Raw genomic sequence first — 26,214 nt, 5'->3', positions numbered from 1 at the left:
AATTCACACATACACACCCGTAATGGTTAACTACATCGAACAAATGGTACTCTTATTAATATGTTTACCTTTGCAGACAAACTCTTCTAAAAGTTTTCTTTCAGGGCGTCCCGTTGGCTGTCGCTATACCGAAACACTACAACTCCCATTTACCAAGCTTTTACATTAGCTGCCATGTTGGTAGTTTTCTCACCCGTTAGAAGCGTTGCCTGCTGTCATTTATAAACTACATTTCCCTTGAACGCAAAATGCTCTCCCGGATATGTCACACTCGTTTCCGTGGTCACCAGAACATCGGTTCGCCGCTTGTTTCCTGTTGCAGCAAGGAGAGCGGCGGCGGCGGCGTCGAGGCAGACAGGGACGACTTAACACCTCCACAAATTCCACTATACAATGAAACTATCGGCAATATTACCCTTTCTCTGTGATCGCATCATCTGCATTACACTGCTGGTAAGCGCCTTCCTCGCCGCCCTGCCGCTGACACAGTTAATAAAGCGCTAACGTGCAAAGCTAACGTTAGCGCGGAGGGTTGCTAGTCAGTTGCTAGCTAACGGAGCAGTTTCTGTTGTCGTTAGCCGGGGCTTTTGTAGTGACTTGTTGTGAAAAACTGTTAATTCACTGCTGAGGATTTTATTATTTTGTTCGATTACTGTAGGGGGCGAGTTTTTGCCTGCAATGTTTGCGTTTTGCACGAACTGTTAGCAACCGGATTGTTCAGTGAGGCTGTTTTCCAGGTATCGGTGCTTATTTTGTACAGTGCTGATGGTTATATCATATATAATATCGTACACTTTGTGTCCAGTATAAAGTGTACTTTGGGTATATCAGATTTGGCTGAGCATTTAATTACTTTGTGGATGCATGTGAAGTAACAAGATAGCACTGCTGTTAAACACTTTTTAGATTAACTATGTTCCGTCATTTACAGTGTTTTCTATGAGCTAAACGTGCTGTAATGCGAATGTTATTGATAGCTATTATAAGTTAGTAAAGGTCCTAGATGCCTGTGACTGATGCTCATCGGTTGGTGAGTTCCTCTGTTGTGTCTCATTCTCATTGGCTAACAAGCCGGAAGTAAACGCCGCGGCTTTCTAGTGAGTTTGGGCCGGACGAGACCAGAGTTTTTCCCACTTTTAATCCAACTTTAACCAACCGCAATGACTCATATTCCACAGATGAAAGCTTCATCGTGTGGAGTTCAAATGTAATTTGTAATTAAGAGAATTATATGACAACAGTCGCTCAATGCGATATTCACAGTCACTACCAAAGCTCCTGCAACTGCTCTCCTAACTGGTTGGACCAGATTCCCACACAGCAAGAAAGATTCCATTCCCCGTGTATAAATGTAATTAAATTATCGCCATTAGACACTGGCAGCAGTGTTTGCTCTCCCTCTATGAATATTATAAAGAGCACCGTCAACAGTTAATTATTTTTAATGCATATTCTGGGTTGGAGTCTATCCCAGTTGACTCCTATGGTCACCAAACAGTCACAAGGCACACACAGACAAGCATTGACACTCATGCACACTAATGGACGATTTTGTGTCTCCAATTAGACTAAAATGTATGTTGTTGGACTGTGGGAGGAAACAAGGCGGCCAGCGATTTAATACAAGATGCCTATATTTTTTGTATTTTATGTATAATGCTGAAATATATGAAAAAACCTGCATTAAACGTCCTTCGCAGTCATTCATACAAGGCACACAAGTATTTTATAGAGTAAATACTCTTGTAAGATTGTTCCCTCAGAGTTAATAGTTGTTTGTTTTTGGGTGTGTTGACGCCTGCCTTGCGGTTGGTTTGATTTTAAAATGAAACTATCAACCTGGTGTGCTTGCAAATGAAGGAGTGCATCAACACCAAAGGACATGACATCAGAAAGCACAGTAGTGTGAAAGAACACCTTCAGAATGTTTTCCTCCGGGACTGCAGATCGCTGATGTAAGTGTTTTGTGTTTTGCAGGTGATGGGCCTTTCCACTCCGGGACAAACAGAAATCACCAGTCTGGACTCGGGCAACATTGACGACGTCCTAAGTAAGACACGGCAGAACATACATCACCTCTTAAGTATCACTCGCGGCACAAATCACTGAGTGTGTTTGGTCGTGTGCTTGTGTGTCCCTACAGACAACGCTGGGGTTTCCTTAGTCAACTTTTATGCAGACTGGTGAGTGACTTGCTTGTAAATAGCCGAAATTGAAATAAGCCACTGGAGGGTCAATTATGTTGCTTAGCTATTTCTGTCACTTTCATAGAGGCAGATCCTTGAACATGCCCAAGGATACTGCAGCAACCCTGCAGTTTTGCGTCTAGTGTTAATAATGTGAACATGGCAGGCGTGGTTGAGCCCGACAGAATCCTGCCTTGATTGACCCCCCCCCTTCCCCGTCCGCGTAGACCACACTGACTTTGTCTCACCCTTCAGGTGCAGATTTAGTCAGATGCTCCATCCCATTTTTGAGGAGGCGTCGAACATCGTGCGGGAGGAGTTTCCCGACACCAAGCAAGTGGTGTTTGCACGCGTGGACTGTGATCAACATTGTGAGTATTGACGGCTCCGCCCTTTTCCTTTGTTTTGTCTCTCCACCCCTTGTGAAAATAGACACAGCAGGTCAGTTACACGGGAGACAGTTTGTGTCCTGATAAGTCGCTTACCTCATTTGCTACACAAGACGCATTTGTTTTTTCCCAACCTGAAGACGCGTATATATATATATACATATTTTATGATTTATTTGCGAGGGAGGCAAAAAGAAGCGACGGCTCAACTGCAAAATAGAGGAGACCATTGTTTGGTGCAGTTTTAAGATGTGAAAACGGCCACAAGGTGGACAAAGTGCATTTTATAAGAGCTCGGCATGCACGGAGCCGTGTAGCATCCACCAGGTTTACTCATTGACGGAAAATTTCAATGCATGCACAGCTGCAAAAAGTACACGCATGCACACACACACAGTTCAGTTCACGGTGTTATATATGTAAAGAAATGATGTTCATGTAAAACGACTATTTTTTGTATCGTTTATGTTGTGGCGTAGTTGCTATGTTGGTTAAATATATATGGTATATTTATAATATGATATATATTTCACTGAAATTGCTGATCCAAACAACCAGTGATCTTGAAAATTGGGGGCGTCCAAACTTTTTCACACCACTGTATGCTTGAAATGTGTCTTTTTACCACAAGCGTTATTTCTTGAGAAGTGATATTTTGCAGAAACAATCTTTTTTTTGTCTCCTAAAAGATGCGTCTAATCTGTCTTTTGGTATATACCACGTTCATATCGCCCCTGAACACAACATTCCGTGTTCCGTGGAAAAATCTGTCAAAATTGTCGTAAATGGCCGGTACTGAGAGGGATGTATTTTGGAAAATGGCTCCATACCGATATCCGACCACGGTCCGATATCTGCTAATACATCAGCAAAAACCAGTATTGGATTATATCTGCCTGCAGTATTATTTTAAGTAATAAGACCGTGGGTCTTTTATATCAATTCCACTAGAACATTTTATTTGTAATATTTGAATTGAATTTCATCCATGTTTTGAGTCTGGCCAATTATGGCATTGATGCATATCGTCTTTTCGTCGAAGCAATTCCAACATCTTTCATGTAATATATACAAAGCGGAAAAGGTCCCTCAAACACACACACACACTTAATGGGCCTACATACGCGAAAATGGCCGCCACACCAAAGCGTGGCACAGACAGAAACCGCCGGCCGCAGCCTTTTGAGATAAAGCAAATTAAAGAGAATTATTGATGACCCGCAAACTGTTTGAAGGCTAATGACAAAACTGCTTCTTCCTGTGAAGCCTGGAGGCTTAGAGACACCCCGCGGAGAGATTGACACCTGCCTCACCGACACACACATGCGCACACACGCACCAACAAACACACAGGCAGTGAGTGTGTACACAGCGAATATTTACCCCTGGTGGTGGGTGGAGGGGGGGAGGGCGGCTTTCATGTGGGAGATCAGAGCCCAGAGCTGTCTGAAGGTTGTGTCTTCAGCCTTGTGGTTTCGACTCCGGTTGCCGCCGCCGCCGTCGCCGCCGCTCCTCCGTTTTACACTTTTACACCTCTTCATCAATCGATTTCTTCAACTTCTCCTTCTGCTTCCGCGCAGCGGTCATCGCCCAGCGCTACCGCATCACCAAGTACCCCACGCTCAAGCTGTTCCGCAACGGGATGATGATGAAGCGGGAGTACAGGGGTCAGAGGTCGGTGGCGGCCATCGCAGACTTCATACGCCAGCAGCAGGTGGACCCTGTGAAAGAGATTCACTCGCTGGAGGAGCTGAAAGCTGTGGATGTGAGCGGCGGCGACGACACGTTTACACACTGTAGAGTAGTCTGTGTGCAGCTTGATCAGACATCCGCTGGTACAATAGGAGTAGCAAGGCAACTGTCCAGCACACGAGTGCTGCTGCCATTGTGGGGAGCTGCGGTTCTTTGAGGGAGTCACAAAGGCCAGGAGCATCAAGGCAGTGCTCGATACCACTGGTGCTCCCACTGAATTGTCACATTTTGGACAGTAATGGCCGTGTGTTGACACTAAATCAACGCTGCTTTCCAAGCTGCACACTGACTACTCTAAGGAATATATGTTGACATTCTGTCGTCCCTCGCTTATAACTGTTAGTTAATTGGTTCCAGACCCCACCCCGATAAATGAATTTCCACTATATAGGATTCAATAGCCACGTTTACATGAGGAGTTTTTCTCTTTCCGAATTACGTTTTCTGAAAACAATGGTATCCAAGGAAAGGAATATTCCAATCTCTTGTCTACATGCGGCGATATAATCAACCAGAATAGTCAATGGGGCATGCCCAGTAAAACGTAAACATCAACATCACGTGATACCGGCTTCCTCGAGTTCCTCGGTTTTGAAATTTAGTTTGGATCCAAAACAAACTTTCCTTAGCAGTCCAGTGCCGATTGCTCGCCTCCATTTTTAAAACCAAAGAACGTCTCGAGCTGCGTCTGAGCATGCCCTGAAAGAACACACCCGGGATAAATTTAAACAGGAAAAGATCAAATTCAATCTTGCTAATATTTTATGATGAGAACTATATTTTCTTTATGAATAAAACTGAACTTGTGAACGGCGTATAGAAGGGTTTAGATTCTGTTCCACAGATGGCGCTAATGCACACGAAAGCTGCTTGCCAACCGACAATAAACAACAACAACAACTTTCCGTTTGAGTGGGTATAAGATACCTCAGTCGGATCGGGGAAAGGAATATTCCACCCCCTGTGAATATTTGGGTCCATGTATACGTGGCTAATGTTAATAATTAGGATATTTTCATTGTTAGAGCATAAAAAAACCTTTCTAAATAAGTTTTTTTAACATCATTAGAGCCCTGTTGGCATGAAATAACACACCTACAGTCACCTTTACACTCCTGTTACTCTTTCACACATTATCACATTATGCAGCTTTTAGGCTGCATAATAGACCGGAGTCTAAAACCGCAATATTGCGAGGGACGACTGCATTGTCGCCTGAGAATGCGACGCCGTAAAGCAACACTTGGTGTCATTCCACAGAGAAGCAAAAGGAACATCGTAGGTTACTTTGAGAAAAAGGACTCGGACAACTACCACTCCTATGAAAAAGTTGCCAACATCCTCCGAGACGACTGCGTCTTCATGGCTGCTTTTGGGTGAGTGTTTTTCCCCTCTTCCTGACCCCCCTCCCCGCGGGGAACCTGATGCGAGTGGTCCTTCCCAACCCCCCTTCCCCCCGTCACCCACCAAACCAGTTCAGCATCCGAGTCGGAGCGCTTCAGCGGCGACAACGTCATCTACAAGCCGGTGGGGGAGAGCGTCCCCGACATGGTCTACCTCGGCTCCCTTACCAACTTTGACCTGACCTACGCTTGGGCCCAGGACAAGTGTGTGCCTCTGGTCAGGGAGATCACTTTTGAAAACGGAGAGGTTGGTCCCATCAGCAGTAGATTTAAAGTTTTAATGAAGGCCGCCATCTTTTTAACGTCAACTGTGTGTGTGTGTGTGTGTGTTGTACAGGAGCTCACCGAAGAGGGGATCCCGTTCCTCATCTTGTTCCATCTCAAGGAAGACAACGAGAGCTTAGAGAAGTTTCAGCATGAAGTAGCCCGACAGCTCATCAGCGAGAAAGGTGAGGACTTTTGGCTGTTTTTTTTTTCTTTTTTTTAATTGGCCCGCGGCGCATTCTGTAAATAAAATTAGATAACTAAATAAAAATATTTCTGTCTTTGTTGCTCAGGGTCGATCAACTTCCTGCACGCGGACTGCGACAAGTTCCGCCATCCTCTCCTCCACATCCAGAAGACTCCGGCCGACTGTCCCGTGATCGCCATCGACTCGTTCAGGCACATGTATGTGTTTCCTGACTTCAGAGACATCGAGTAAGTGACACCTTTCTCCGGGGAGACGCTCCCTCAAACCGGAATGACGCGAGGTTCTTGGTGCTGTGAACACAAAGCCAACATAACACAACACATAACACTGCTTTTCCAGAAATGCTGCAAATGTTTGATAAAACTTGACAAGAATTGCCAGCATGTCATAAACGCCAATTCCACAACGTCACAGCGTGAAAGATGACACGTTATTACAAAATTGTGCATATTTAGTAGCTGCGATGCTGCCTTCAATGAGCGCTGAACAAAGTGCGAGATCTTGACGCTTGGTGAAAAAACTTTACCTGTATTATCACATATTTATACATTCATTTAGAAATGATTACTGGTTTTCAATAATTTCATAATATTATGTAAAAAGCAATGAGGGGAATGTAATGTAAAGTGACCAGACATACCCCCCCCCCCACCCGACGGTGGTGTCACAGCCCTATGATTGATTTGACCTCTTTTGGTGCATTTTGGGCTCGTTATTGGCCGACATGCTTAATGATGTCTCGTCTTCCCGAATAAAGCAGGTTTTATTGCACGCGTGCGCCACAATACGCTTACTGGGCAGCAGCCAGAAAAGGGTCCCACCCCGCGCCGCCCGGCCCCCCCCCGCCTTGTGAAAATGCGCGCTTTATGAATGGGCCAGGACAGCGGCGCTAATGTGACATGATTTGGCACGGGCAATAAGTGCTAAACTAATCCATTCTAATCAAATTTGCTCTTATTTATTGTGGCCCAATCAGAGCCTGATCACATAGACAGAAGCCCCGAGGACTGACCAGCCGCGCGCGGCCTAATTGCATCACATCACCGCTGCGTGTGGCACACGGCTTGAAATTGCATTAGCACAGCGTATGTTATATGTATGCGCTAATGCGCCCCTCTCTCGCACACACACACACACACACACACGAGCGTCCACCGGGACTGCGGCCCGAGCGCCTCCTTGTGTGACATGACAGCCGCTCATGACCTGTCATTAATAAGCCGGCCGGGCAGCTCTCTCCGCTCTATGGATTCACGCAGGAGACGTTATCCGCCGCCACGGCCTTTGTCTGTCTCCATCTGTCTGTCGTGTGCAGGAATGCCCCCCACACCCCCACCCCCCCACCCCACCACACACACACACACACCGCGCACTCATCACATGTTCTCCTTGCAGTGTTCCCGGCAGACTGAGACAGTTCGTGTTGGACCTTCACTCCGGAAAGCTGCACAGAGAATTCCACCACGGCCCCGACCCCACGGACAGCACGCCCGGACAGGTCTGGCGGGACACGCACTCGATGTCGCGCACTTGTTTTTTTCGGAGTCTGCAATTATGCCTTTGAATACCGTGGTCCCTCGTTTATCATGGTTAATTGGTGCCGGGGCAGACCAGTCTGCAGTTATGCCTTTGAGTACCGTGGTCCCTCGTTTATCACGGTTAATTATGCCGGGCCAGACCGTGATAAGTGATGTCTCGCATTTGTTTTCGGAGTCTGCAATTATGCCTTTGAATACCGTGGTCCCTCGTTTATCACGGTTAATTGGTGCCGGGCCAGACCAGTCTGCAGTTATGCCTTTGAGTACCGTGGTCCCTCGTTTATCACGGTTAATTATGCCAGGCCAGACCGTGATAAGTGATGTCTCGCATTTGTTTTCGGAGTCTGCAATTATGCCTTTGAATACCGTGGTCCCTCGTTTATCACGGTTAATTGGTGCCGGGCCAGACCAGTCTGCAGTTATGCCTTTGAGTACCGTGGTCCCTCGTTTATCACGGTTAATTATGCCAGGCCAGACCGTGATAAGTGATGTCTCGCATTTGTTTTCGGAGTCTGCAATTATGCCTTTGAATACCGTGGTCCCTCGTTTATCACGGTTAATTGGTGTCAGGCCAGACTGTGATAAGTGATGTCTCGCACTTGTTTTCAGAGTCTGCAGTTATGCCTTTGAGTACCGTGGTCCCTCGTTTATCACGGTTAATTAATGCCGGGCCAGACCGTGATAAGTGATGTCTCGCATTTGTTTTCGGAGTCTGCAATTATGCCTTTGAATACCGTGGTCCCTCGTGTATCACGGTTAATTGGTGTCAGGCCAGACCGTGATAAGTGATGTCTCGCACTTGTTTTCAGAGTCTGCAATTATGCCTTTGAGTACCGTGGTCCCTCGTTTATCACCGTTAATTGGTTCCAGGCCAGACTGTGATAAGTGAATTTCCGCAAAGTAGCAGTCCTTAGTTCTAAATGAAATATTTTCATAGTTAAGAGCCTAAAAAACCTGTTTACGATCGTCTTAATACGGTTGGTAACATCCTCCACCTGCTCACTTAAAACGACTCTTTTTGTGTCCCATCAGGAGGAATCTGATGTGGCCAGCAGCCCCCCGGGGAGCTCCTTCCAGAAACTGGCGCCCAGCGAGACCCGCTACACCATCCTCAGACGGGACCGCGACGAGCTGTGACCTCAGACGGCGCCTTCCCAAGTCACCCCTTTTGACTCGATGCCGCGCCTCGGTGGGTGGGGTGGTATGGGGGGATGGGAGGGGGGACTCTGGGCAGGACAGGCCAAGCGGGACGGATCAGCAACACCCAACACCCTTACTGAAGAGACAGCGATGAAGAAGAACCGGAGAAGGTAAAAGAGTCCATGTTGGAAGAACATATATTTTCTTAAACATTTTTATTTGGGATTTTTGAGGGAGGAGGAATGTGCGTGCAGGGGTCGAAAAAAGGTCTTTTTACGTTTTTTTTTGTTTCGTTTTTTTTTTGAGCTTGTACATATGTTCCATGGCATTTTGTTGATCTAAATTAAATGCTTTTCTTTATTTTTATTCCACCCCTTCCACTCCAGTCGTTCTCATCCGTGGCTACGTCTTTTCAAAGCTCAACATTACGTACAACATCCGTTCCGTCTTCTCAGCCATGCTAGATGCTAAATGCTAAATGCTGAAGCATTACCAACATACGTTGTAGCTAAGAGAGACAGCTATTTGGTACTACTACACCTTTTTATTTACAGTGCCTAGAAATAGAAATGGCCCCCTTTGCTTTTCTTTTTGTTGTTGTTGCAAAACGGTGGGTGTAATTTAGTTTTCCTTGAATGAAATGTCAGGAAGATGCTATTTAAACGGTTCATTAAAAAAAAAGCACCTTTTGGATTACTTTCCAGTTGTTTTCAACCCCTTGTCTATTAAACACGCTAAAGTAAAGACTAATGTAATGTAGGTCAAGGTGTGTTAAATATATTTCACCTTCTAGGTAGAAAAAAAACAAGTGTGATGTCATATATATGTAAGTTTGTTTTCTTTATTTTTTTTAATGAGAAATGGACCATAAATGGTTTCTAAGCCAGAGTTTGGACACCCGTGCTGGAACTCACTCATAGTGCCACGTGTATAAATCATAGTAACAGCAGACATGCATTAAAAAGCCCAAAATTGTGTGCCATGTGACACTAAATTTGACCCCCCCCCCCTTGCAGAAATTTCACTTTAAAAACTTTAAATTACCTCCACTGTGATGCAAAGTGAAAGGATGCTCTACTAGGCAAGTGTTTTGTGTTCAAGCGTACATTTTGTACATTCGTATGTTGTCTCCAGACAGCGCGAGGAGCCCCCCAAGCGCCCCACCCACCCGGCTGTTTGATTTGTCTTTTCAATAAGTCCTTGTACAATCCCTCAAGACGGATCCAAAAGTGGACTTGGGAGGACGTAGTGGACTGGTTGCTAAGTTGATATCCTGTCCTTTTAAGAGGCCAAGAGACATTGGGACATATCAGCCCCCCCTCACCCCCAGACATGACAAAGTGGATGCCATTTCCAAATGAGTCATCTCAAAAGGGGAACACGGATGACAATTAAAAGTCATTTTACAGAATGTTGTGTTGCCAGGTGTCTTTTTGTGTCTTTGAGTAAGAACACAATTTAAAGAGTTTATTTAGCACTTTAGTACTTCAAGTGACCTGCAAATTGGCACTTTGGTGTGTTTTCAATATGTTTCAATGCAGTAATATTACAGTACAATACAGTCAAGAGATTTCTCGTTGTGGTACAAGGAAAAAAAGTATACTCACTACACACATTTTTGGGATCCAATACAAGAGCTGTATCAAGAATTGTGCCTTTGCTTTAATTTAAAGGGACTGCTTCCTGTCACATTGCATAACAGCAAAGCATAGAATGTTTTGCGAAACTGCTCTGCTAGTTATTAACAGTATCGTTCACCAAGTCTAACCATAAGCTTACTCATACGGGGGACATATAGTCATAAAATTAACATTTCCGCTCCTCCTGCCAGTTATTAATAACCAACATTTAACATAATGCACACACAGATGCTGCCTAACCTCCGTTTTATGTAATCCAAATATAAAGGAAGACTGGAATAATGCATAAATTCATGCCAAAGTAAGCTTGCCCATGAGCAATCCAGTCAATCTTGTCATGGCTCCTCCTGCCAGTTATTCATGATATTGCGCAGCAGAAATAAATAGAAATCATCCACAATGTCAATCGTATGCTGACTCACGCAGGGGAACATACATTGTCGAGTCGTTACATTAATGTTGTCCTCCCGCCAGTTATTAATTATAACCACCATTTCTCATAACGCACATTCACGTCAAATAATTAGTGTCATCACTCCTCCCACCTATTATTACTAATATCTGTTGCTTGGCACTTGACTTAAAATAACTTAGTCGAAATGTAACAGTAACCTCCTGCCAGTTATTAAAAAAAACTACCACTTCCCAAAAATGTATATAAAGACATTAAATATTCCGTCTTAAAAGTACGCTCGCTCGCTGACAACAGACACGTCGTGATTAATGTGGCCGCTCCTCCCACCGGTTATTAATGAGCTCTACCTTGCTTAACAGCAATACATAGAAACCGTAGAGCTGTTTTTGTTTCCTTATATAGCCACCAAATAGGAGGTGAAGATTGTTTTGAGTCACAGAGGAGCTGCTCCCCCACTCCTCCCACCGGTTATTCATAAAAACTACCACTTCACAAAAATGTATATAAAGACATTAAATATTCAGTCATCTTAAAAGTACGCTCGCTCGCTGACAACAGACACGTCATGATTAATGTGGCCGCTCCTCCCACCGGTTATTAATGAGCTCTACCTTGCATAACAGCAATACATAGAAACCGTAGAGCTGTTTTTGTTTCCTTATTTAGCAAACAAATAGGAGGTAAAGATTGTTTTGAGTCACAGAGGACCTGCTCCCTCACTCCTCCCACCGGTTATTAACGCTAACCACCACTTTTCTCTGCAAAAATAAATAGAAAAATGAACGTGACTGCTCCGCCCACCAGTTATTCATGATGACGCAGTTGTACTGTACTGTGTACTAAAGTGAAGGCGTACGTAGAGCGATTGGGCTGAGGTTTGTACATTTGCGGTCTTGAACATAATCAGCTCTTGCATGGGATGGCGTTATGTTGTGTTAATGTTGTGGCCAGTCACTCATTCCAAAGACCTTATAGGAGACAAGACGGCGTGTAAGATGGCGGCGCCTGTGTTTTTACGATCAACATGAGCGCACAACTATGTCAGATGTGACGCAACCTCGTTAAGAAGCAGGGTTGCACGCGTCGTAAACAAACGGATTCTGACAGAAACACGTGTGTTTTACATAAGAGCGTTACAGCTCCGCTTACCACTCAGGCGTTTTGGTCGGCGCTGCATCACTTGTCCTCGCCCGACCCCGCCTCCAACGGCGGCGGCGCCGTCAGCTGTTTCATCTGCAGTTGCAGCAGACCTTTGCGGTGCTTTTGGACCAGGTTGCCTCCCGCGAAGCCCAGTGCGCCGCCCCCGACCGCGGCGGCCACACCTGCGGCTTTGAAGCCGGCCAGCAGGCCCAGCGGACCCCCCAAGACCCCGCCCAGCAGCGCGCCGGCCAAGGGCAGCACCGCCAACTTGTAGCCCGCCGCCTGGAGAGACGAACGCACAAGAGATCATGCTTTATTAAAACATTTTTACATAACCAACATGTTGCATAATTCATCGAAAAAAATCCATATCACCTGTTGCCTCGCTGCGCGTTACCTTCACGTTTAAACAACGATGCCGTTCACAAACCCGAATGACCTTACAGCATCAAACTCAAAGTAGCACGCTTTTGCGTGGCGACACAAACTCGGTGAAGGTCCGCCTCGCCGAGACGTAGCATAGCGTAGCGCTCGTTAGGCCAAAAGGGTGGAGGGAGATAACGCAGATGAGAGGGCCGTCAGATGTTTTAACATGTTCAAACGCCTCCTAATCTGTCATCGGGTCAAACAACACACACACACACACACACACACTCCTTACCTGAACGGAATCCTTTTAACTCAGATGGAATTAGAATTGGCTGCCACGGGGGGAGGGGGTGGAGTCTGAGGATGTTAGCGTTTGAACTACATTAATTTAATAGTGAAGTGTTAATCAAGTGTGTGTGTGTGTGTGTGTGTGCGTGCGCTTATTAATTGCCATCAGCAAAGACCACCTTCCGCTCTGATGATAGCGGCCGCAAAATGCAACCAGGCTGCAGTCCAAAAGAAAAGATAACGGAATCGATTTGAAGCCGGCGTGGAAGAGTGCGTTTCACATTGACGACGCACGCTTGCTAGCGTGTGGTTTTTTAATTCTCCTTCCCAATGTGTCAAAACGAAAATGGAGAAAGATTATAAACCGTCAGTGTCAAGGAGTACTAAATCCAGACTGAAAAGTGAAAAAAAAATTTTGCTCAATCTGTTGTCGCTGCTGTTGTTGGAACTAGCATAAATGTGTATATTTTAAATCATCAAAACACAGCAAGATGCCGCAAGTATTACATGGTATCATCAGTGTACTTGCTCACGTTGTTTATGTTTATCATAAACATGTTTTTTCATGTTTATGTAACGATATGTTGTTAGTTTAGGGGCTTCGTAGTCTAAATATGTACGTCCCAATGATGCGCATTGTTAGCTAGCTCATATTAACTAGTTTTCTGGTATTATAATGCACAGACAAGGGAAAGAAACACCCTGTACGTGTTCAACTGTTCATGTTTTTTCACATAAAGATTGTGAATGATGTAGTTCCCCTTTAAAGTCAAAATATGACAAGAAACCTGAAACCCTCTGGGGGAAAAAAAAATACAAAAAGTTGGAGACAGAATAGCTCTGTCCCATAAAAAAAAAAAACAAGAACAAAGCTGTATTTTGGGGGGCAAAATTTTTTTATTTTCCAATAATTTAAAAAAAGTCAAAATTTAATATGAATGGACTTTTTTTTTCAAATTTTGTCAGGACTAAAATTCTAAATTTTCAAGAATGAAAATGAAATCTAATGAGAATTAATTGATGAAAAAAGGTAATCTTACAGCAATAAAACTGTCTTTTCTGTAGAAAAAGATTTTAAAAAAAAAGTCATAATGTTATGAGAATTAAATAACATTTTTATTCTGATTTTGTTGGGGTAACATTTTTCAAGAAAAACTTTTTTGTTTGTTTAAAAAGTTGCAATCTTATATTTATTTATATTTATATTATATAAATATATTTATAAAATTATATTACATAAATAATATAATATATATTATATTATATAAATATTTTTTTATATATTTATAATATTTATTTATAATACATAATATTTATTACATATATTATAATATTTTTTAGGGAAAAAAGCTAAATCTTTTAGAGATTTAACTTAATTTTTTTTCCGGAAAATAAAAGTAGTAAGGAACATTAAAATTACCTGCTATGTTATCAACCTGACCTCATTGGACCCTTTCATTGTTTTGTTTTACTGAACTTGTTTTTCCAACAGTCGTTCTCATACAGGACACAGGAAGTTCAGAGATTTAGGAGTAAAACGATCGTAGCTGCGGCGGCGGTGCGTGTGTGCGTAGTCGACGGCTCGGACATGTGATTCACGCCAAATGTTTCGCATTTTGAGTGTGTCATACGTGTGAACGCCACCGATGTGCACTCACGGCGGAGTGTGTGCTCACATGGCGATGAAAAGATTATACGGTCATTCCCAGCTCTTCTTCATACGACACACACAAGCGCTCTCTCCATCCCTCTCCTCTCTCAATTTCCTTAATTGTGGCTTTCCTCCCTATTGAAGCGGATCAATAGGGACAAACGCTGTCGGAATGGCTGCGAGGCAAAGTGCCATCGATCAGCTTGTTTCCCCAAACACACCCGCGCGCACACGCGCGTACAGAGCATACACACCTTCCCCAGGCTCTTGGTCCCCTCCTCCACGTTGGCGGCGGCTGTGTTGACGTTGTCCTCGATGCTGTCAATCTTCTCCTGCTGGGACTGAAACACAGGGGTTCCACACGTATGCAAATTATATTCGGAACACACACACACAGATCTACTCGCGACACAACTTTTGACATGCAAGTGTTATCGTGGGGACCTCCATGTATGCGTGGAAATTTTGGCTGGTCATGGTCTTTCTCCACCGGTTTGTGTGTGTGTGTGATTTGTGTACATCTCATGAAATATTCAGAGTGGCAGCTGTCTCTCTCCCTATGAGGACGGTATGGACACGGTGACCAAACAACGAGGATGGCACTTTCCGTAGCCCCCGACCCACCGCCACGAGCCCCTTTATGGAAGAAAATATGTATTCATTCATTCATTCATTCATTTTCTACCGCTTTTTCCTCACGAGGGTCGCGGGCGGTGCTGGAGCCTATCCCAGCTGTCTTTGGGCGAGAGGCGGGGTACACCCTGGACCGGTGGCCAGCCAGCCAATCACAGGGCACATATAGACAAACAACCATTCACACTCACATTCATACCTATGGACAATTTGGAGTCGCTAATTAACCTAACACTGATTGTATATAGGATTGCAAGGTTTATAGCGTCTATAGTCTTTCTGCGTTTAAAATCTTGACAACATTTGAGTAAAAACTCAAGTTAATAAAAAATAAAAATCTGTTATTGCTCTAGGGCACGGCGGTCTAGTGGTTAGCGCGCAGACCTCACAGCTAGGAGACCAGGGTTCAATTCCACCCTCGGCCATCTCTGTGTGGAGTTTGCATGTTCTCCCTGTGCATGCGTGGGTTTTCTCCGGGTACTCCGGTTTCCTCCTACATTCCAAAAACATGCTAGGTTAATTGGTGAAAATCAAATAAAAAAACAATTGAATTTTTATTTATTATTAACTTATTAAATAACTGTTTGTTATTTTTTTCGACACAAAATAAGACGGAAAAATAAATAAGCAAATCAAAAAACAAATTACACAAATTAAACTTTCATATCAAGGCGGGGGCCTCAAACTAGTGTCCCACGGGCCAAATGCTGCCCGCGGGCCGCGAGTTTGAGACCCCTGCTCTACTAAGTTCCTTTGATGTGTTTTCTGTTTTCTGTGTACCTAAAAGACACACATTTTTACTTTTTGTATTTGAGTACAAATTTATAAGTAAATTTAATTTACGGCTGCACGACGGTCGAGTGGTTAGCACGCAGGCCTCATAGCTAGGAGACCCGAGTTCAATTCCACCCTCGGCCATCTCTGTGTGGAGTTTGCATGTTCTCTGTAAGATATTTCTTACGTGCCGGACATGACCCTGCTTCATTGATCCTCATTACCATCAAATGAGCATCATTACGACTCCTCTGTTGTTTATGCCGTGCGGGCGCTGTGAGGCGTTCAGGCGCACTGGTGACTACGTGTGTTCGCCGCTAATTGTTACTCAACTTGGGCTTTATATTATTTCATTGCAGTAGAAGCAACATAAAGGATGTAATATGAAGAGAATATTAAGGTGACACACATTCCAAGTGTTTCCACTGTGGTCGTGTATAAAGCATTACCCCCCCCCCCCCCCCCCCCCCCCCGGAGACGTCGGAACGACATGTCTATGCTCTTTCCCCTCCTCTTCTTGCCTGTTTTCAACCACAACGGCGCCGTCACTCTCTTTCTCCGCTACTGTTAATCTCCTCCTACTCTCGTCCTCCCGCCATCCCCCCCGAGGGTCGGCTGATAATCTGAGCCGTCTGTTCTCCACCTGCTCCGATGCGTCCCGACGTTCCCCACCTCCTCCATCCCTCCCTATAGTCGACCGCTCTGCTGTGGCGAGACCTCCCGGGGCCCTGCGGAGGTCCTTAAACTGATCTGCTGTCTCGGAGGAGCCCCGTCAGGAACACAAACAAGAGCAGGGGGGGGGGGGGGTAAAAGCTAATCGTTGTTCGTACTTACGTGTACGAGCGCAGAGAAGGTTGTCACCATACCACTCAGCTCCTTCAAATCCTGGACGGAATGAAAAGTACACGTATGTAGTACACATATCATCTTGTAACGTCGCAAAATCACAAGACTTTGTACTTGCAGATGATACATTTCACTTACAGCCAGCAGATGGCGCTGTCAGGAAAAAAGCCTACACTTGTATCTACTTGATAATGCACAGTGCTGCCACCTGCTGGACTACAGCGAAACAGTATTGGACGTGTTTAGGACGGTACCACTGGAGGAGTTGTATTGCATCGATACTGCCATAAAAGCTGGTTAAAGGCATTATGAATATAGTTAGCTTTAGGCAGGGGTCTCAAACACGTGGCCCGCAGGACACTAGCTTGAGGCCCCCGCCTTGATATGAAAGTTTAATGTTAGTGCGGCCCGCGCAAGTTTGATATGGATGCTGTATGGTATCATGTACCCAGAAAAAATTATTACGTTTGATTAATGTTCATGTTAAAGGTTAAATAACTGTTAATAGTTATCCTCCCTATCCGTGTGGAAGTGGTACGTTTTGGGTTATTTAAGTATAAAGGAAATAACTTGAAGGCTACCGTTTAGGTTGCTAGCTCTCTAGTTTGCGAGTTAGCATGTGTCTCAAGACCCTGCAGTTGCGCAATATGTTGTAAATAAAGAGTATAAATGTGACTATAGTCGTGTTTTGTCATGTCTACAGGGCTCTAATAATGCTTTGTTAATTATAATCTGAAAAAAATAATTTGTCTACCCACCAACTATATGTGGTTTCTTAAGTTTTTATTATTTGCTGTTTTATTATTATTATTATATTTATTTATTACTGATTGATTTTCTTTATTCTTGATTTGTTTGTTTATTTTTCATCTTATTTTGTGTAGAAAAATAAAAAGTAAGATATTTGAGAACATGCGTTTTTTTGTTTTTTTTTGGAAGACCTGATGCGGCCCAGCCTCGCCCATTTTAGGTATGTTCCAAAGGGGAGGAACCAAGATATGGCGTGGAAGTACCTCCTCCAGGTTCTCCCAGGACTCGGCAGCATTTTCCTCTGTAGGGATCTCTGGTAGCTGAGACTGAACCTGCCATCCACAAACGGGCTCCTCCGCGTCATCGCCAGCACACGAGATGCTGGTCTCACAACTGCCGGACGGCGGCGAAGACGGCGTAGGCTGAGGTGCGGGATTGGAGTGCAACTGCAGGAAGTCTCGCACGGCCGCCGCCGCCCTGTCCTTGACCGGCGCGACGAGCCTCTCCAGAGCTGCGGCGTCTTCCGTGCGGACGCGGCTGCACAGCTTCTCCATCTCTCGAATGTTTGCCCTCAGCTGCTGCGGTGTCACATGACAAGATGATTTGAGTGTGAACATTTGATTCGTGGTGGCAGGACAGACAAAAGAGGGAAAGTGACACATTCGGTGGGGGTGGGGGGGGGGCACGTCGGGGGATTCGACTTCGAATCTCCGCGTGGAGTCCGCAAGTGTGAACGGTTGTTTATCTGTTCGTGTTAGCCCTGTGATTGACAGCCGATCAGTCCAGGGTGGACCCCCGCCTTTCACCGCCGGGCCATCAACCGCTCTGTCAAAATGAAAATTGTTGAAGTTACCCTCCGTCTGACAGACCCACCCTGCGCCGCTGATGGGAACCTTCAAAGGGGACCGAGGGGCTGGGGGGTTACTTAATAACCATGAGAGACGTGAGGCAGGAAAAACAGGAGGCCCTTCATCCCTCCGTGCCCTGAGGGTGACAGGAGGATTACACCTCGGACATCCACCCTCCGGGCTGCGACGCCACCTGGACCGAATGGGGGTTGGGGGGTCGACGTTCTGCAGATAACACGTTTGTCTAATTACGCTGCATGAATAAACATGCGTGTAGGAACGTGCGCTCACGTGCATTAAACTGAAAAACAGAGCGATTAGCGCCGAGGCAGTCTGGTCAGGTTCCTGTCAAGTCTGCGAGTGCACGCATCTGTTTAGCTATCTAGCTAGCTAGCTAGCTAGCTATCTGTCTGTCTCCCACACTTAAAGCAGAGTGCACTAACCCGAGTCTAGATTAAGACACGGGAAAGCACTCTGTGTGCACCCCCAAAGGCTTGCAGGGTTCATGGTGAGAGGATTTCTGGGTGCCTATTGGTTTCCAGTCGACAGCGTCCCTCGAGGAATTTCACACCCATCACGTCAACGAGTTCACACACACTCTCTTCATCCATGGGTGCTAAATCTGATCTTTTTTTTTTAATGTTTGTTGTATTAACATAGTCAATTCTGATGTAATTACAGTGGAAACTGTAAATTCCAACGCTGAAAGGTCACATAGCTTGGAATTTGATTAAAATCTAGGTTATAAAAGGAAAATAAAAAATAAAAATATTTCTGCAAATTTGGTGAAACCTCAGTTCAGCCGGCATCACATAATTCTCAATTCATTCTTTTGAGACTTAGAAGTGGCTTCTTGCATTAAGCTAATTGGAGCACCGGGCAATCTGCCTTTCATTCCGAGCATGCAATGAATGCGGCGCATTAATACGGTGAATATTTAACCGAAATATTAATTCTGTCGCTCTGTTCTTATGTGTCCCTCGGTGCTGCTCCCTGCTCGAGTACACTGAAGAAAGAAACTGAAAGAAAGAAAAGAAACCCTGATTAAAATGTAAGAAGAAGTGAATTGCTAATTGTGTAGCCTAAAGGCTAGGTTCCTAAAGTGGGGTACACGTAACAATTGTCATAGGGGATAAAAACGTGAATAAAAACAATTAGCGCCTAAAAGTGACAATTACGAGTGCACCTGAACACCTCACGGCACGAGGAGACGGAAGCAGGATGCATCATATCAGCAAATAGTAAGTTTGAATGATTATTTTGTGCATTAAGAGTGTTTTATCTTGACGAATCTATTCATAAAAGTGTTCCAATTAACCCCCCCACGGCGCAGCGTCAAAAACCAGTCCGTGGAGTGGAGATTCACCCGGAAATGATTCACCCTGTGGAATCCCTCCGGTTCTTTTTTTCTCTCCATTGGCCTTAAAAAATCATACTAATAAATTCACTTTGTTTGTATTACTCACAAAGCAGGGATACAAGTTGCTTTTTTACTTTAAATGAGACATAATATGCGTCTTCCAATCTATAAATGTAGTTACAATGTTCTTTTCTCGTGTTAAACGATGGCAAAGTTTCAGATAATGAGGTTTACGTATTTTGGAAGTGAGCCCTGAAAAAGGTTTGGGGTGGTTCAAAACGCTCGGTTTCAGAGGGCGTTCTAACACTGGCCATTTGTGATGTCACAGATTGGCCGGTTTCCTTATATGGGCGTTCACTGTAGGAGTGGTGTCTTTAATACCCCAGGATCTGCTTTTCTGGGATTCAACACATTTGGTTGTATATTTTAAAACAATTAATCGGCGTTTAGTGGGCGAGTGGTTAGTGCGCAGGCCTCACAGCTAGGAGACCCGAGTTCAATTCCACCCTCGGCTATCTCTGTGTGGAGTTTGCATGTTCTGTGGGTTTCCTCCCACATTCCAAAAATATGCTACGTTAATTGGCGACTTTAAATTGTCCATAGGTATGAATGTGAGTGTGAATGGTTGTTTCTCTATATGTGCTCTGTGATTGGCTGGCCACCAGTCCAGGGTGTATCCCACCTCTCGCCTGAAGACAGCTGGGATAGGCTCCAGCACCCCTGCGTGACCTTTGAAAATGAATGAATGAATGAAAATCTGCATTTATTATCAACTTTTTGGGTTCGCAGCTAGCGGCGCACCATCGGACGTCCTTCTAAACACAAGGGAGTGTCACCAACCAGTGTGGGTGAGCAGACTTTTCGCGGGAAGCACAAAATCTAAAAAAATACAGCTGGAATAGGTGCAGATTCTGGAAGAACTAGAAAGCTTTATGTGAAGGCATTTTTTTTTATACCATGGCGAGCTGTGACTTTATTTTAGCTGCATTTTCTGCTATTTTTTGTAATGGTTGCAACTGAAATTTTTCATAGTAATGACCCCAGTTGACTATGGCGGATGTACCTGAACAGTACGGCTGGCGTTGATGTGCTCTCGATGAAGGCGGTCCCATTGCTGGCTTTGTTGGTACTGCAACGATAAAGCAAAAATCAAGACATCCGCAGGCGGAACGGTTTGGTTGCAGTCGTATGCTACGCCGAGGGGACACCTTCAGTATGTTGTTGTGGTGTTTGTGCAGCCTCTCCAGGTCGGTGGGTAGAGCCACTTTAATGAACTTGTGTATGGGGGCCTCCAGGCGCCTCAGTGTCAGCTTAGTGGTTTCTTCCGCCATGGGGACCTGTGCTGACGTGACACCACGTGCCCGCTGGGCTTAATCTCTGCAGAGATGAGAATATGTCATCATTAAGTTTGGGACTGCGTTAGAAAATGACTGCTAAGCATTCATGCAGTGGCTGCTTATGAAAGTAGGAGTTATTGAATGTTTAGCATTCTACATTAAATAAGTGGATATGTGATGTTCTGTTCCTCAAAGCAAGTAACTTGTCGATGTTGTGTGCTGCCAGAGAAGAGGACCACATTCCAAAAACATGCTAGGTTAATTAGCGACTTCAAATTGTCCATAGGTATGAATGTGAGTGTGAATGGTTGTTTGTCTATATGTGCACTGTGATTGGCTGGCTGGCGACCAGTCCAGGGTGTACGCCACCTCTCGCCCGAAGACAGCTGGGATAGGCTCCAGCACTCCCCGCAACCCTCGTGAGGTCCCAAGAGACAGTTTTTGTCTTAACAAGAAATATTGACACATTTTAATCTCGCGAGATCTCGTGACACCCCAATTGACCACATGCATTTCATCACATTTCACACAAGAAAAGAGGAAGTGGGCAAATTGAAGCTCAAGTTACGAATTTAGGTTCCTTGCGCCACAAAACTATCTCGCTGCATGCAAGTGGAGATTGTGCATTTGGCAACAATTTGATTTCCACGTGAAAAATCCCATTGGGCATGCTCAGAGTCATTTGTGAAATTTGTAGTGCTTATGCAAGATCCTAAGATTAGAGCTTTTCATTCACATCCAAATATTTATCTACATCCATTCTAACAAATTTAATTGACGTTTGAAGCCGTAAAATACACTACAAAATACTACACAATACAAATTTATATAATGTTACACAACTGAACTGCACACCACGGTGAATATTCAGTAGAGTATAATATTTATTCAAATGTGTCACCTCGATGCTAAGCTAGGGCTGTTCACTAAACCGGGGAAGAAACAGCAGACATATAACCAGGAAATGAGGACAAACAAGCTGAAGATTAACAATGAATAATGATATGTAATAATTAGCCCACTTCAACTCATACATGCTAACGTTTAAGATGCTACGAGCTAATGTAAGCTAGCTGTAGCTTTGGTAACTCCCACTACAAAAACGTCGAATAAACCGAACAATTTACTCTTTACATAAAATGACACTTACCAGAGAAAGAATATCTCTTAAAACCCAATACGTATGATTCACTGTTCCATTTTGTGGAGGGGAAAAAAACATTTGTGACTGTGTAGCGAGTTTCTGACAGTTATTTGTAAACAATTGACGAAAGCGCCCGTGAACCCGTCCGACCTCAAACAGCAGTGACGCAACTTTGGTTCCGCATGATGATCTAAATGTATACTACGTAATTAAAGAGGACGAAATACTCTCAGAATGAATGACACTGAAAACAAAGCTGCTTTTTATGAGTTTGACAACCAAGCTGTGGTAAAATTAACTCGTTATTAAGGCTGGCCACAATATTTGGCTCAATAAGGTTAACTATAAAGGCTGTATAAAATATAATGAAGAAAATAACAAAAGTAAAATCAATATAAACTAGCTGTGTTGTAATATGACAGAAGATAAGTGGGATTCCCCCTCCTCTGAGATGAGCCATCTTGAGTGGGTCGGCTGTGTGTTTCCACTTCCTCTTCTTTACCATCTTCTTACCTTTGACATTCAGGCCAACCCCCACACAGTTTCCTCCTAGTAAAGGAAACACTGAAGCACACAACCCCCAACCACAAGGTGATTTCCCTGCCTGCTTGTGCAAAAAAAAAATACATAAAAAAAAAATGACTTAACCATATTAAGGTTGTCATTGCACATGCAATCTTCATCCACTTCCAGGGGACTCCCAGAGTTGCAGCATGAGTGGGAAGAAAAAGCTCAAAGATTGTGTGCAAATCACCAGAAATGTTTGTTTATTAGTGTGTGTGACTCAGTGTGTGTGTGTCACTCAGTGTGTGTGTGTGTGTGTGTGCATGTTTCAGTCACAGGACTCAGGTGTGTCATCCATTTGGGTCTAATCCAGGAAGTTTGTCAGCGGGAGAGGAAGACAGCAGGCAGTTCCGATCACTTCTTACCACCCGCTTCTTAAAGCGTAATCATCAGCCACCCTGTTGGATTAGCGCGTCGCTCATTTTTCGATGCGTTTATGTCATGTTGACGTTTGACATAAATGCATAAACACACATTGAAATATAATAAAGGAAGGGGTATCACACTTTTTTTTTCATTATTATCCTCTAAAAGAATTCCTCCATGAGCTTGTTCTTTGGCTTTTTGACCAATGTGTGATGACAACCATAGAAACCAGACATAGGAAACGGTTTCGGCTAATATATTTGACAATTATGGGGGTTGTTTTCCTATTCGGATTAGAATAAATGATGAAGCCGCAGCTAGAAATTAAATCAAAAATTAAACAAACACACACAAACACACACACACCAGCAGCTCTAATTAAGACTCTGGGGGTATCTGCTATCTGTCAGCTGTAATCGATTGTCCAGGAGACTGACACTTCATTGAATATATGTGTAAGTGTGTTTAAGTCTTAGCTTCCTGCTACCTAGTTGTGTTATTTATCTCCTCTGCAGTAAAATGATCGCATCATCTTTTTCATAAGGACTCTAAACACAACTACAGATGTAGAAGAAAGAAAGAAGAAGAAGAAGAAAGCAACATTAATTCTTCATCAGCTTCAAGGAAAAATTGGCGTTAGGAAGGATGTAGTATCAGTTTAACTCTTCTTTCATGTGTCATCATTACATATCCAACTGGGTAGCGTTCAGGTACGGCTTGGTCTCGGGTCCCGGGTCGAAGAGGGCGGCCTCTGAGGTGGTTTGTAGACGAGGCGGGTGGTGATGATGTGGTCTGCTGTCTGGTCAGGCTCCCCAACTCCTTTCTTGGAAGTCTCACGGACATAAGGATGTGAATCCATCCTTTCCAGGGTCAAACTGATCTCATAAAACCCTTATTAAAATGTAAGAAGAAGTGAATTGCTAATTGTGTAACCTAAAGGCTAGGTTCCTAAAGTGGGGTACACGTAACAATTGTCATAGGGGATAATAACGTGAATAAAAACAATTAGCGCCTAAAAGTGACAATTACGAGTGCACCTGAACACCTCACGGCACGAGGAGACGGAAGCAGGATGCATCATATCAGCAAATAAGTAAGTTTGAACGATTATTTTGCGCATTAAGAGTGTTTTGTCTTGACGAATCCATTTATAAAAGTGTTCCAATTAATCCCCCCCACGGCGCAGCGTTGAAAAACCGTCCGTGGAGTGGAGATTCACCCGGAAATGATTCACCCTGCGGAATCGCTCCGGTTCTTTTTTTTCTCTCCATTGGCCTTAAAAAATCATACTAATAAATAAAGCAGGGATACAAGTTGCTTTTTTACTTTAAATGAGACATAATATGCGTCTTCCAATCTATAAATGTAGTTAGAATGTTCTATTCTCGTGTTAAATGATGGCAAAGTTTCAGATAATGAGGTTTATGTATTTTGGAAGTGAGTCCTGAAAAAGGTTTGGGGTGGTTAAAAACGCTCGGTTTCAGAGGGCGTTCTAACACTGGCCATTTGTGATGTCACAGATTGGCCGGTTTCCTTATATGGGCGTTCACTGTAGGAGTGGTCTCTTTAATTCCCCCAAGATCTGCTTTTCTGGGATTCAACACATTTGGTTGTTTTAAAACAACAAATTGGTGTTTAGGGTAAAGTGGTTAGTGCGCAGGCCTCACAGCTAGGAGACCCGAGTTCAATTCCACCCTCGGCTATCTCTGTGTGGAGTTTGCATGTTCGGTGGGTTTTTTCCAGGTACTCCGGTTTCCTCCCACATTCCAAAAACATGCTAGGTTACATGCTAATTAGCGACTCCAAATTGTCCATAGGTATGAATGTGAGTGTGAATGGTTGTTTGTCTATATGTGACCTGTGATTGGCTGGCCACCAGTCCAGGGTGTACCCTGCCTCTCGCCTGAAGACAGCTGGGATAGGCTCCAGCACCCCCGCATGACCTTTGAAAATGAATGAATGAATGAAAATCTGCGTTTATTATCAACTCTTTGGGTTCGCAGCTAGCGCGCGCACCATCGGACGTCCTTCTAAGCACAAGGGAGTGTCACCAACCAGTGTGACTTTTCGCGGGAAGCACAAAATCTAAAGAAATACAGCTGGAATCGGTGCAGATTCTGGAAGAACTAGAAAGCTTTATGTGAAGGTTATTGTGTGTAGCTGCTCTATAGGAGTCCACAACTCAATACGAAGGCTGAAAAATGAGCATAGTAGGTCCTAATAGGTATATATTTAAAAAAATTCAGTATGTGACCCTTGGTGGAAAAATGCTAATGTGCCCGTAACTTTTGTGTCAACGTTGTACGTTACAATAACAACACGTGGAATGAGCCGTAATCCGACATCATGTGTGTCCCATCCCAGTCGCAATCAATCACCTGCTCGTCTCACTGCCCTGCCCGTGTGCGGTTCTGCGTTGCGCTGTTGCAAAGACGGGACGGGCGAGTGATGGCAACGACAGCGGAGAGGACATGTACTGGAAAATGTCACCCGGGCGATCAATGCTGTTTAACGAGGCTGCAGGCTGATCCGGACCTCATGCTACCGTTCTTGCCTTCTTCCTCTCCTTAATCCTCTTGTAGGCGATCCTCCTGTATCGCCTTTCACACTTCCTGTCAAAGCTGGCTCATGTTCACCTTTTAGTACTGTCGCTGTTCTGTATAAACGGACACGTACAGAGACAATTTTTGGAAGTAGAAACAGAGGTGGGATGACGCCCCTGTGAGGGTATTTTCACTGGGGTGTCGTACTATAGTATTTTCAACCATTTTAAATAAGACTCAGAAGGCCAACAAAAGTGTTTTGTTAAAAATTGCTCCATCATACTGGCAACATGTGGTTTTGTGTGTCTGTAGCTTTAATGCTAATGAGCTGTGTTTGTCCACGCCCCTCTCTGAGGGACTGAGACAGGAGGACACAAATGCTAGCAACACTAGCATACCAATGTGTGCTACAGTACTTAATAATAATATCATATAAATAGCGGCACGGCGGTCGAGTGATTAGCACGCAGACCTCACAGCTAGGAGACCAGGGTTCAATTCCACCCTCGGCCATCTCTGTGTGGAGTTTGCATGTTCTCCTTGTGCATGCGTGGGTTTTCTCCGGGTACTCCGGTTTCCTCTCACATTAAAAAAAAAACCATGCTAGGTTAATTAGCGACTCCAAATTGTCCATAGGTATGAATGTGAGTGTGAATGGTTGTTTGT

General features: G+C 44.3%; 3 protein-coding genes across 6 annotated transcripts in view; 1 reads left to right on the top strand and 2 right to left on the bottom strand.

The window, feature by feature from the left end:
* invs (inversin) overlaps positions 1-429 on the bottom strand; it is a 33,614-nt gene extending 33,185 nt beyond the window's left edge. Inside the window, exon 1 of one of the 2 annotated variants that reach the window (XM_058084460.2) lies at positions 69-429. The gene's annotated coding sequence lies outside the window, so the exon portion shown is untranslated. The remainder of the gene's footprint in view (positions 1-68) is intronic. The other variant, XM_058084464.2, reaches the window with a different exon arrangement.
* erp44 (endoplasmic reticulum protein 44) lies at positions 279-10,291 on the top strand. Of its 2 annotated transcripts, none has more exons than XM_058084496.2 (11): positions 279-453; positions 1,978-2,050; positions 2,144-2,183; positions 2,442-2,557; positions 4,156-4,340; positions 5,588-5,703; positions 5,803-5,977; positions 6,068-6,179; positions 6,288-6,429; positions 7,598-7,700; positions 8,773-10,291. In XM_058084496.2, the coding sequence occupies exons 1-11, from the start codon at positions 394-396 to the stop codon at positions 8,875-8,877; spliced, it is 1,227 nt and encodes a 408-aa protein (XP_057940479.2). In that variant the 5' UTR covers positions 279-393; the 3' UTR covers positions 8,878-10,291. The 2 variants fall into 2 exon arrangements, with proteins under 2 accessions (XP_057940479.2, XP_057940480.2); XM_058084497.2 differs by lacking the exon at positions 279-453 and adding an exon at positions 688-737.
* Positions 1,215-22,233, bottom strand: stx17 (syntaxin 17). Of its 2 annotated transcripts, XR_013630101.1 has the most exons (11): positions 22,082-22,233; positions 20,803-20,971; positions 20,658-20,723; positions 17,650-17,964; positions 16,625-16,675; positions 14,638-14,724; positions 12,085-12,357; positions 6,076-6,492; positions 3,959-4,296; positions 2,435-2,605; positions 1,215-2,046 (listed from the first exon to the last, which is right to left on the bottom strand). XR_013630101.1 is itself a non-coding variant. In XM_058084499.2 (8 exons), the coding sequence occupies exons 2-7, from the start codon at positions 20,923-20,925 to the stop codon at positions 12,112-12,114; spliced, it is 888 nt and encodes a 295-aa protein (XP_057940482.2). In that variant the 5' UTR covers positions 20,926-20,971; positions 22,082-22,233; the 3' UTR covers positions 6,006-6,492; positions 12,085-12,111. The 2 variants fall into 2 exon arrangements, 1 of the variants encoding a protein (XP_057940482.2); XM_058084499.2 differs by lacking the exons at positions 1,215-2,046; positions 2,435-2,605; positions 3,959-4,296 and having other exon boundaries at positions 6,006-6,492.
* Between the last annotated feature and the right edge of the window lie 3,981 nt (positions 22,234-26,214).

The sequence above is a fragment of the Doryrhamphus excisus genome, linkage group LG17 (assembly GCF_037039965.1).
Source record: "Doryrhamphus excisus strain RoL-2023G ecotype Guam linkage group LG17, RoL_Dexc_Guam_v1.1, whole genome shotgun sequence".
NCBI lineage: Eukaryota > Metazoa > Chordata > Actinopteri > Syngnathiformes > Syngnathidae > Doryrhamphus > Doryrhamphus excisus.
Note: the sequence above shows the minus strand (reverse complement) of the source record. Positions and strands in the feature narration are given on the sequence as shown.

Bases quoted from the DNA above. Each gene is read 5' to 3' on its own strand.
- erp44 (XM_058084496.2), top strand. From the start codon at position 394: ATGAAACTATCGGCAATATTACCCTTTCTCTGTGATCGCATCATCTGC. The intron at 2,051-2,143 runs GTAAGACACGGC...GTGTCCCTACAG, and splicing joins CAACATTGACGACGTCCTAA to ACAACGCTGGGGTTTCCTTA. The intron at 5,978-6,067 runs GTTGGTCCCATC...TGTGTTGTACAG, and splicing joins TCACTTTTGAAAACGGAGAG to GAGCTCACCGAAGAGGGGAT.
- stx17 (XM_058084499.2), bottom strand. From the start codon at position 20,925: ATGGCGGAAGAAACCACTAAGCTGACACTGAGGCGCCTGGAGGCCCCC. The intron at 17,965-20,657 runs GTACATCCGCCA...GTGACACCGCAG, and splicing joins ACGCCAGCCGTACTGTTCAG to CAGCTGAGGGCAAACATTCG. The intron at 14,725-16,624 runs GTAAGTACGAAC...CCTGTGTTTCAG, and splicing joins CCTTCTCTGCGCTCGTACAC to TCCCAGCAGGAGAAGATTGA.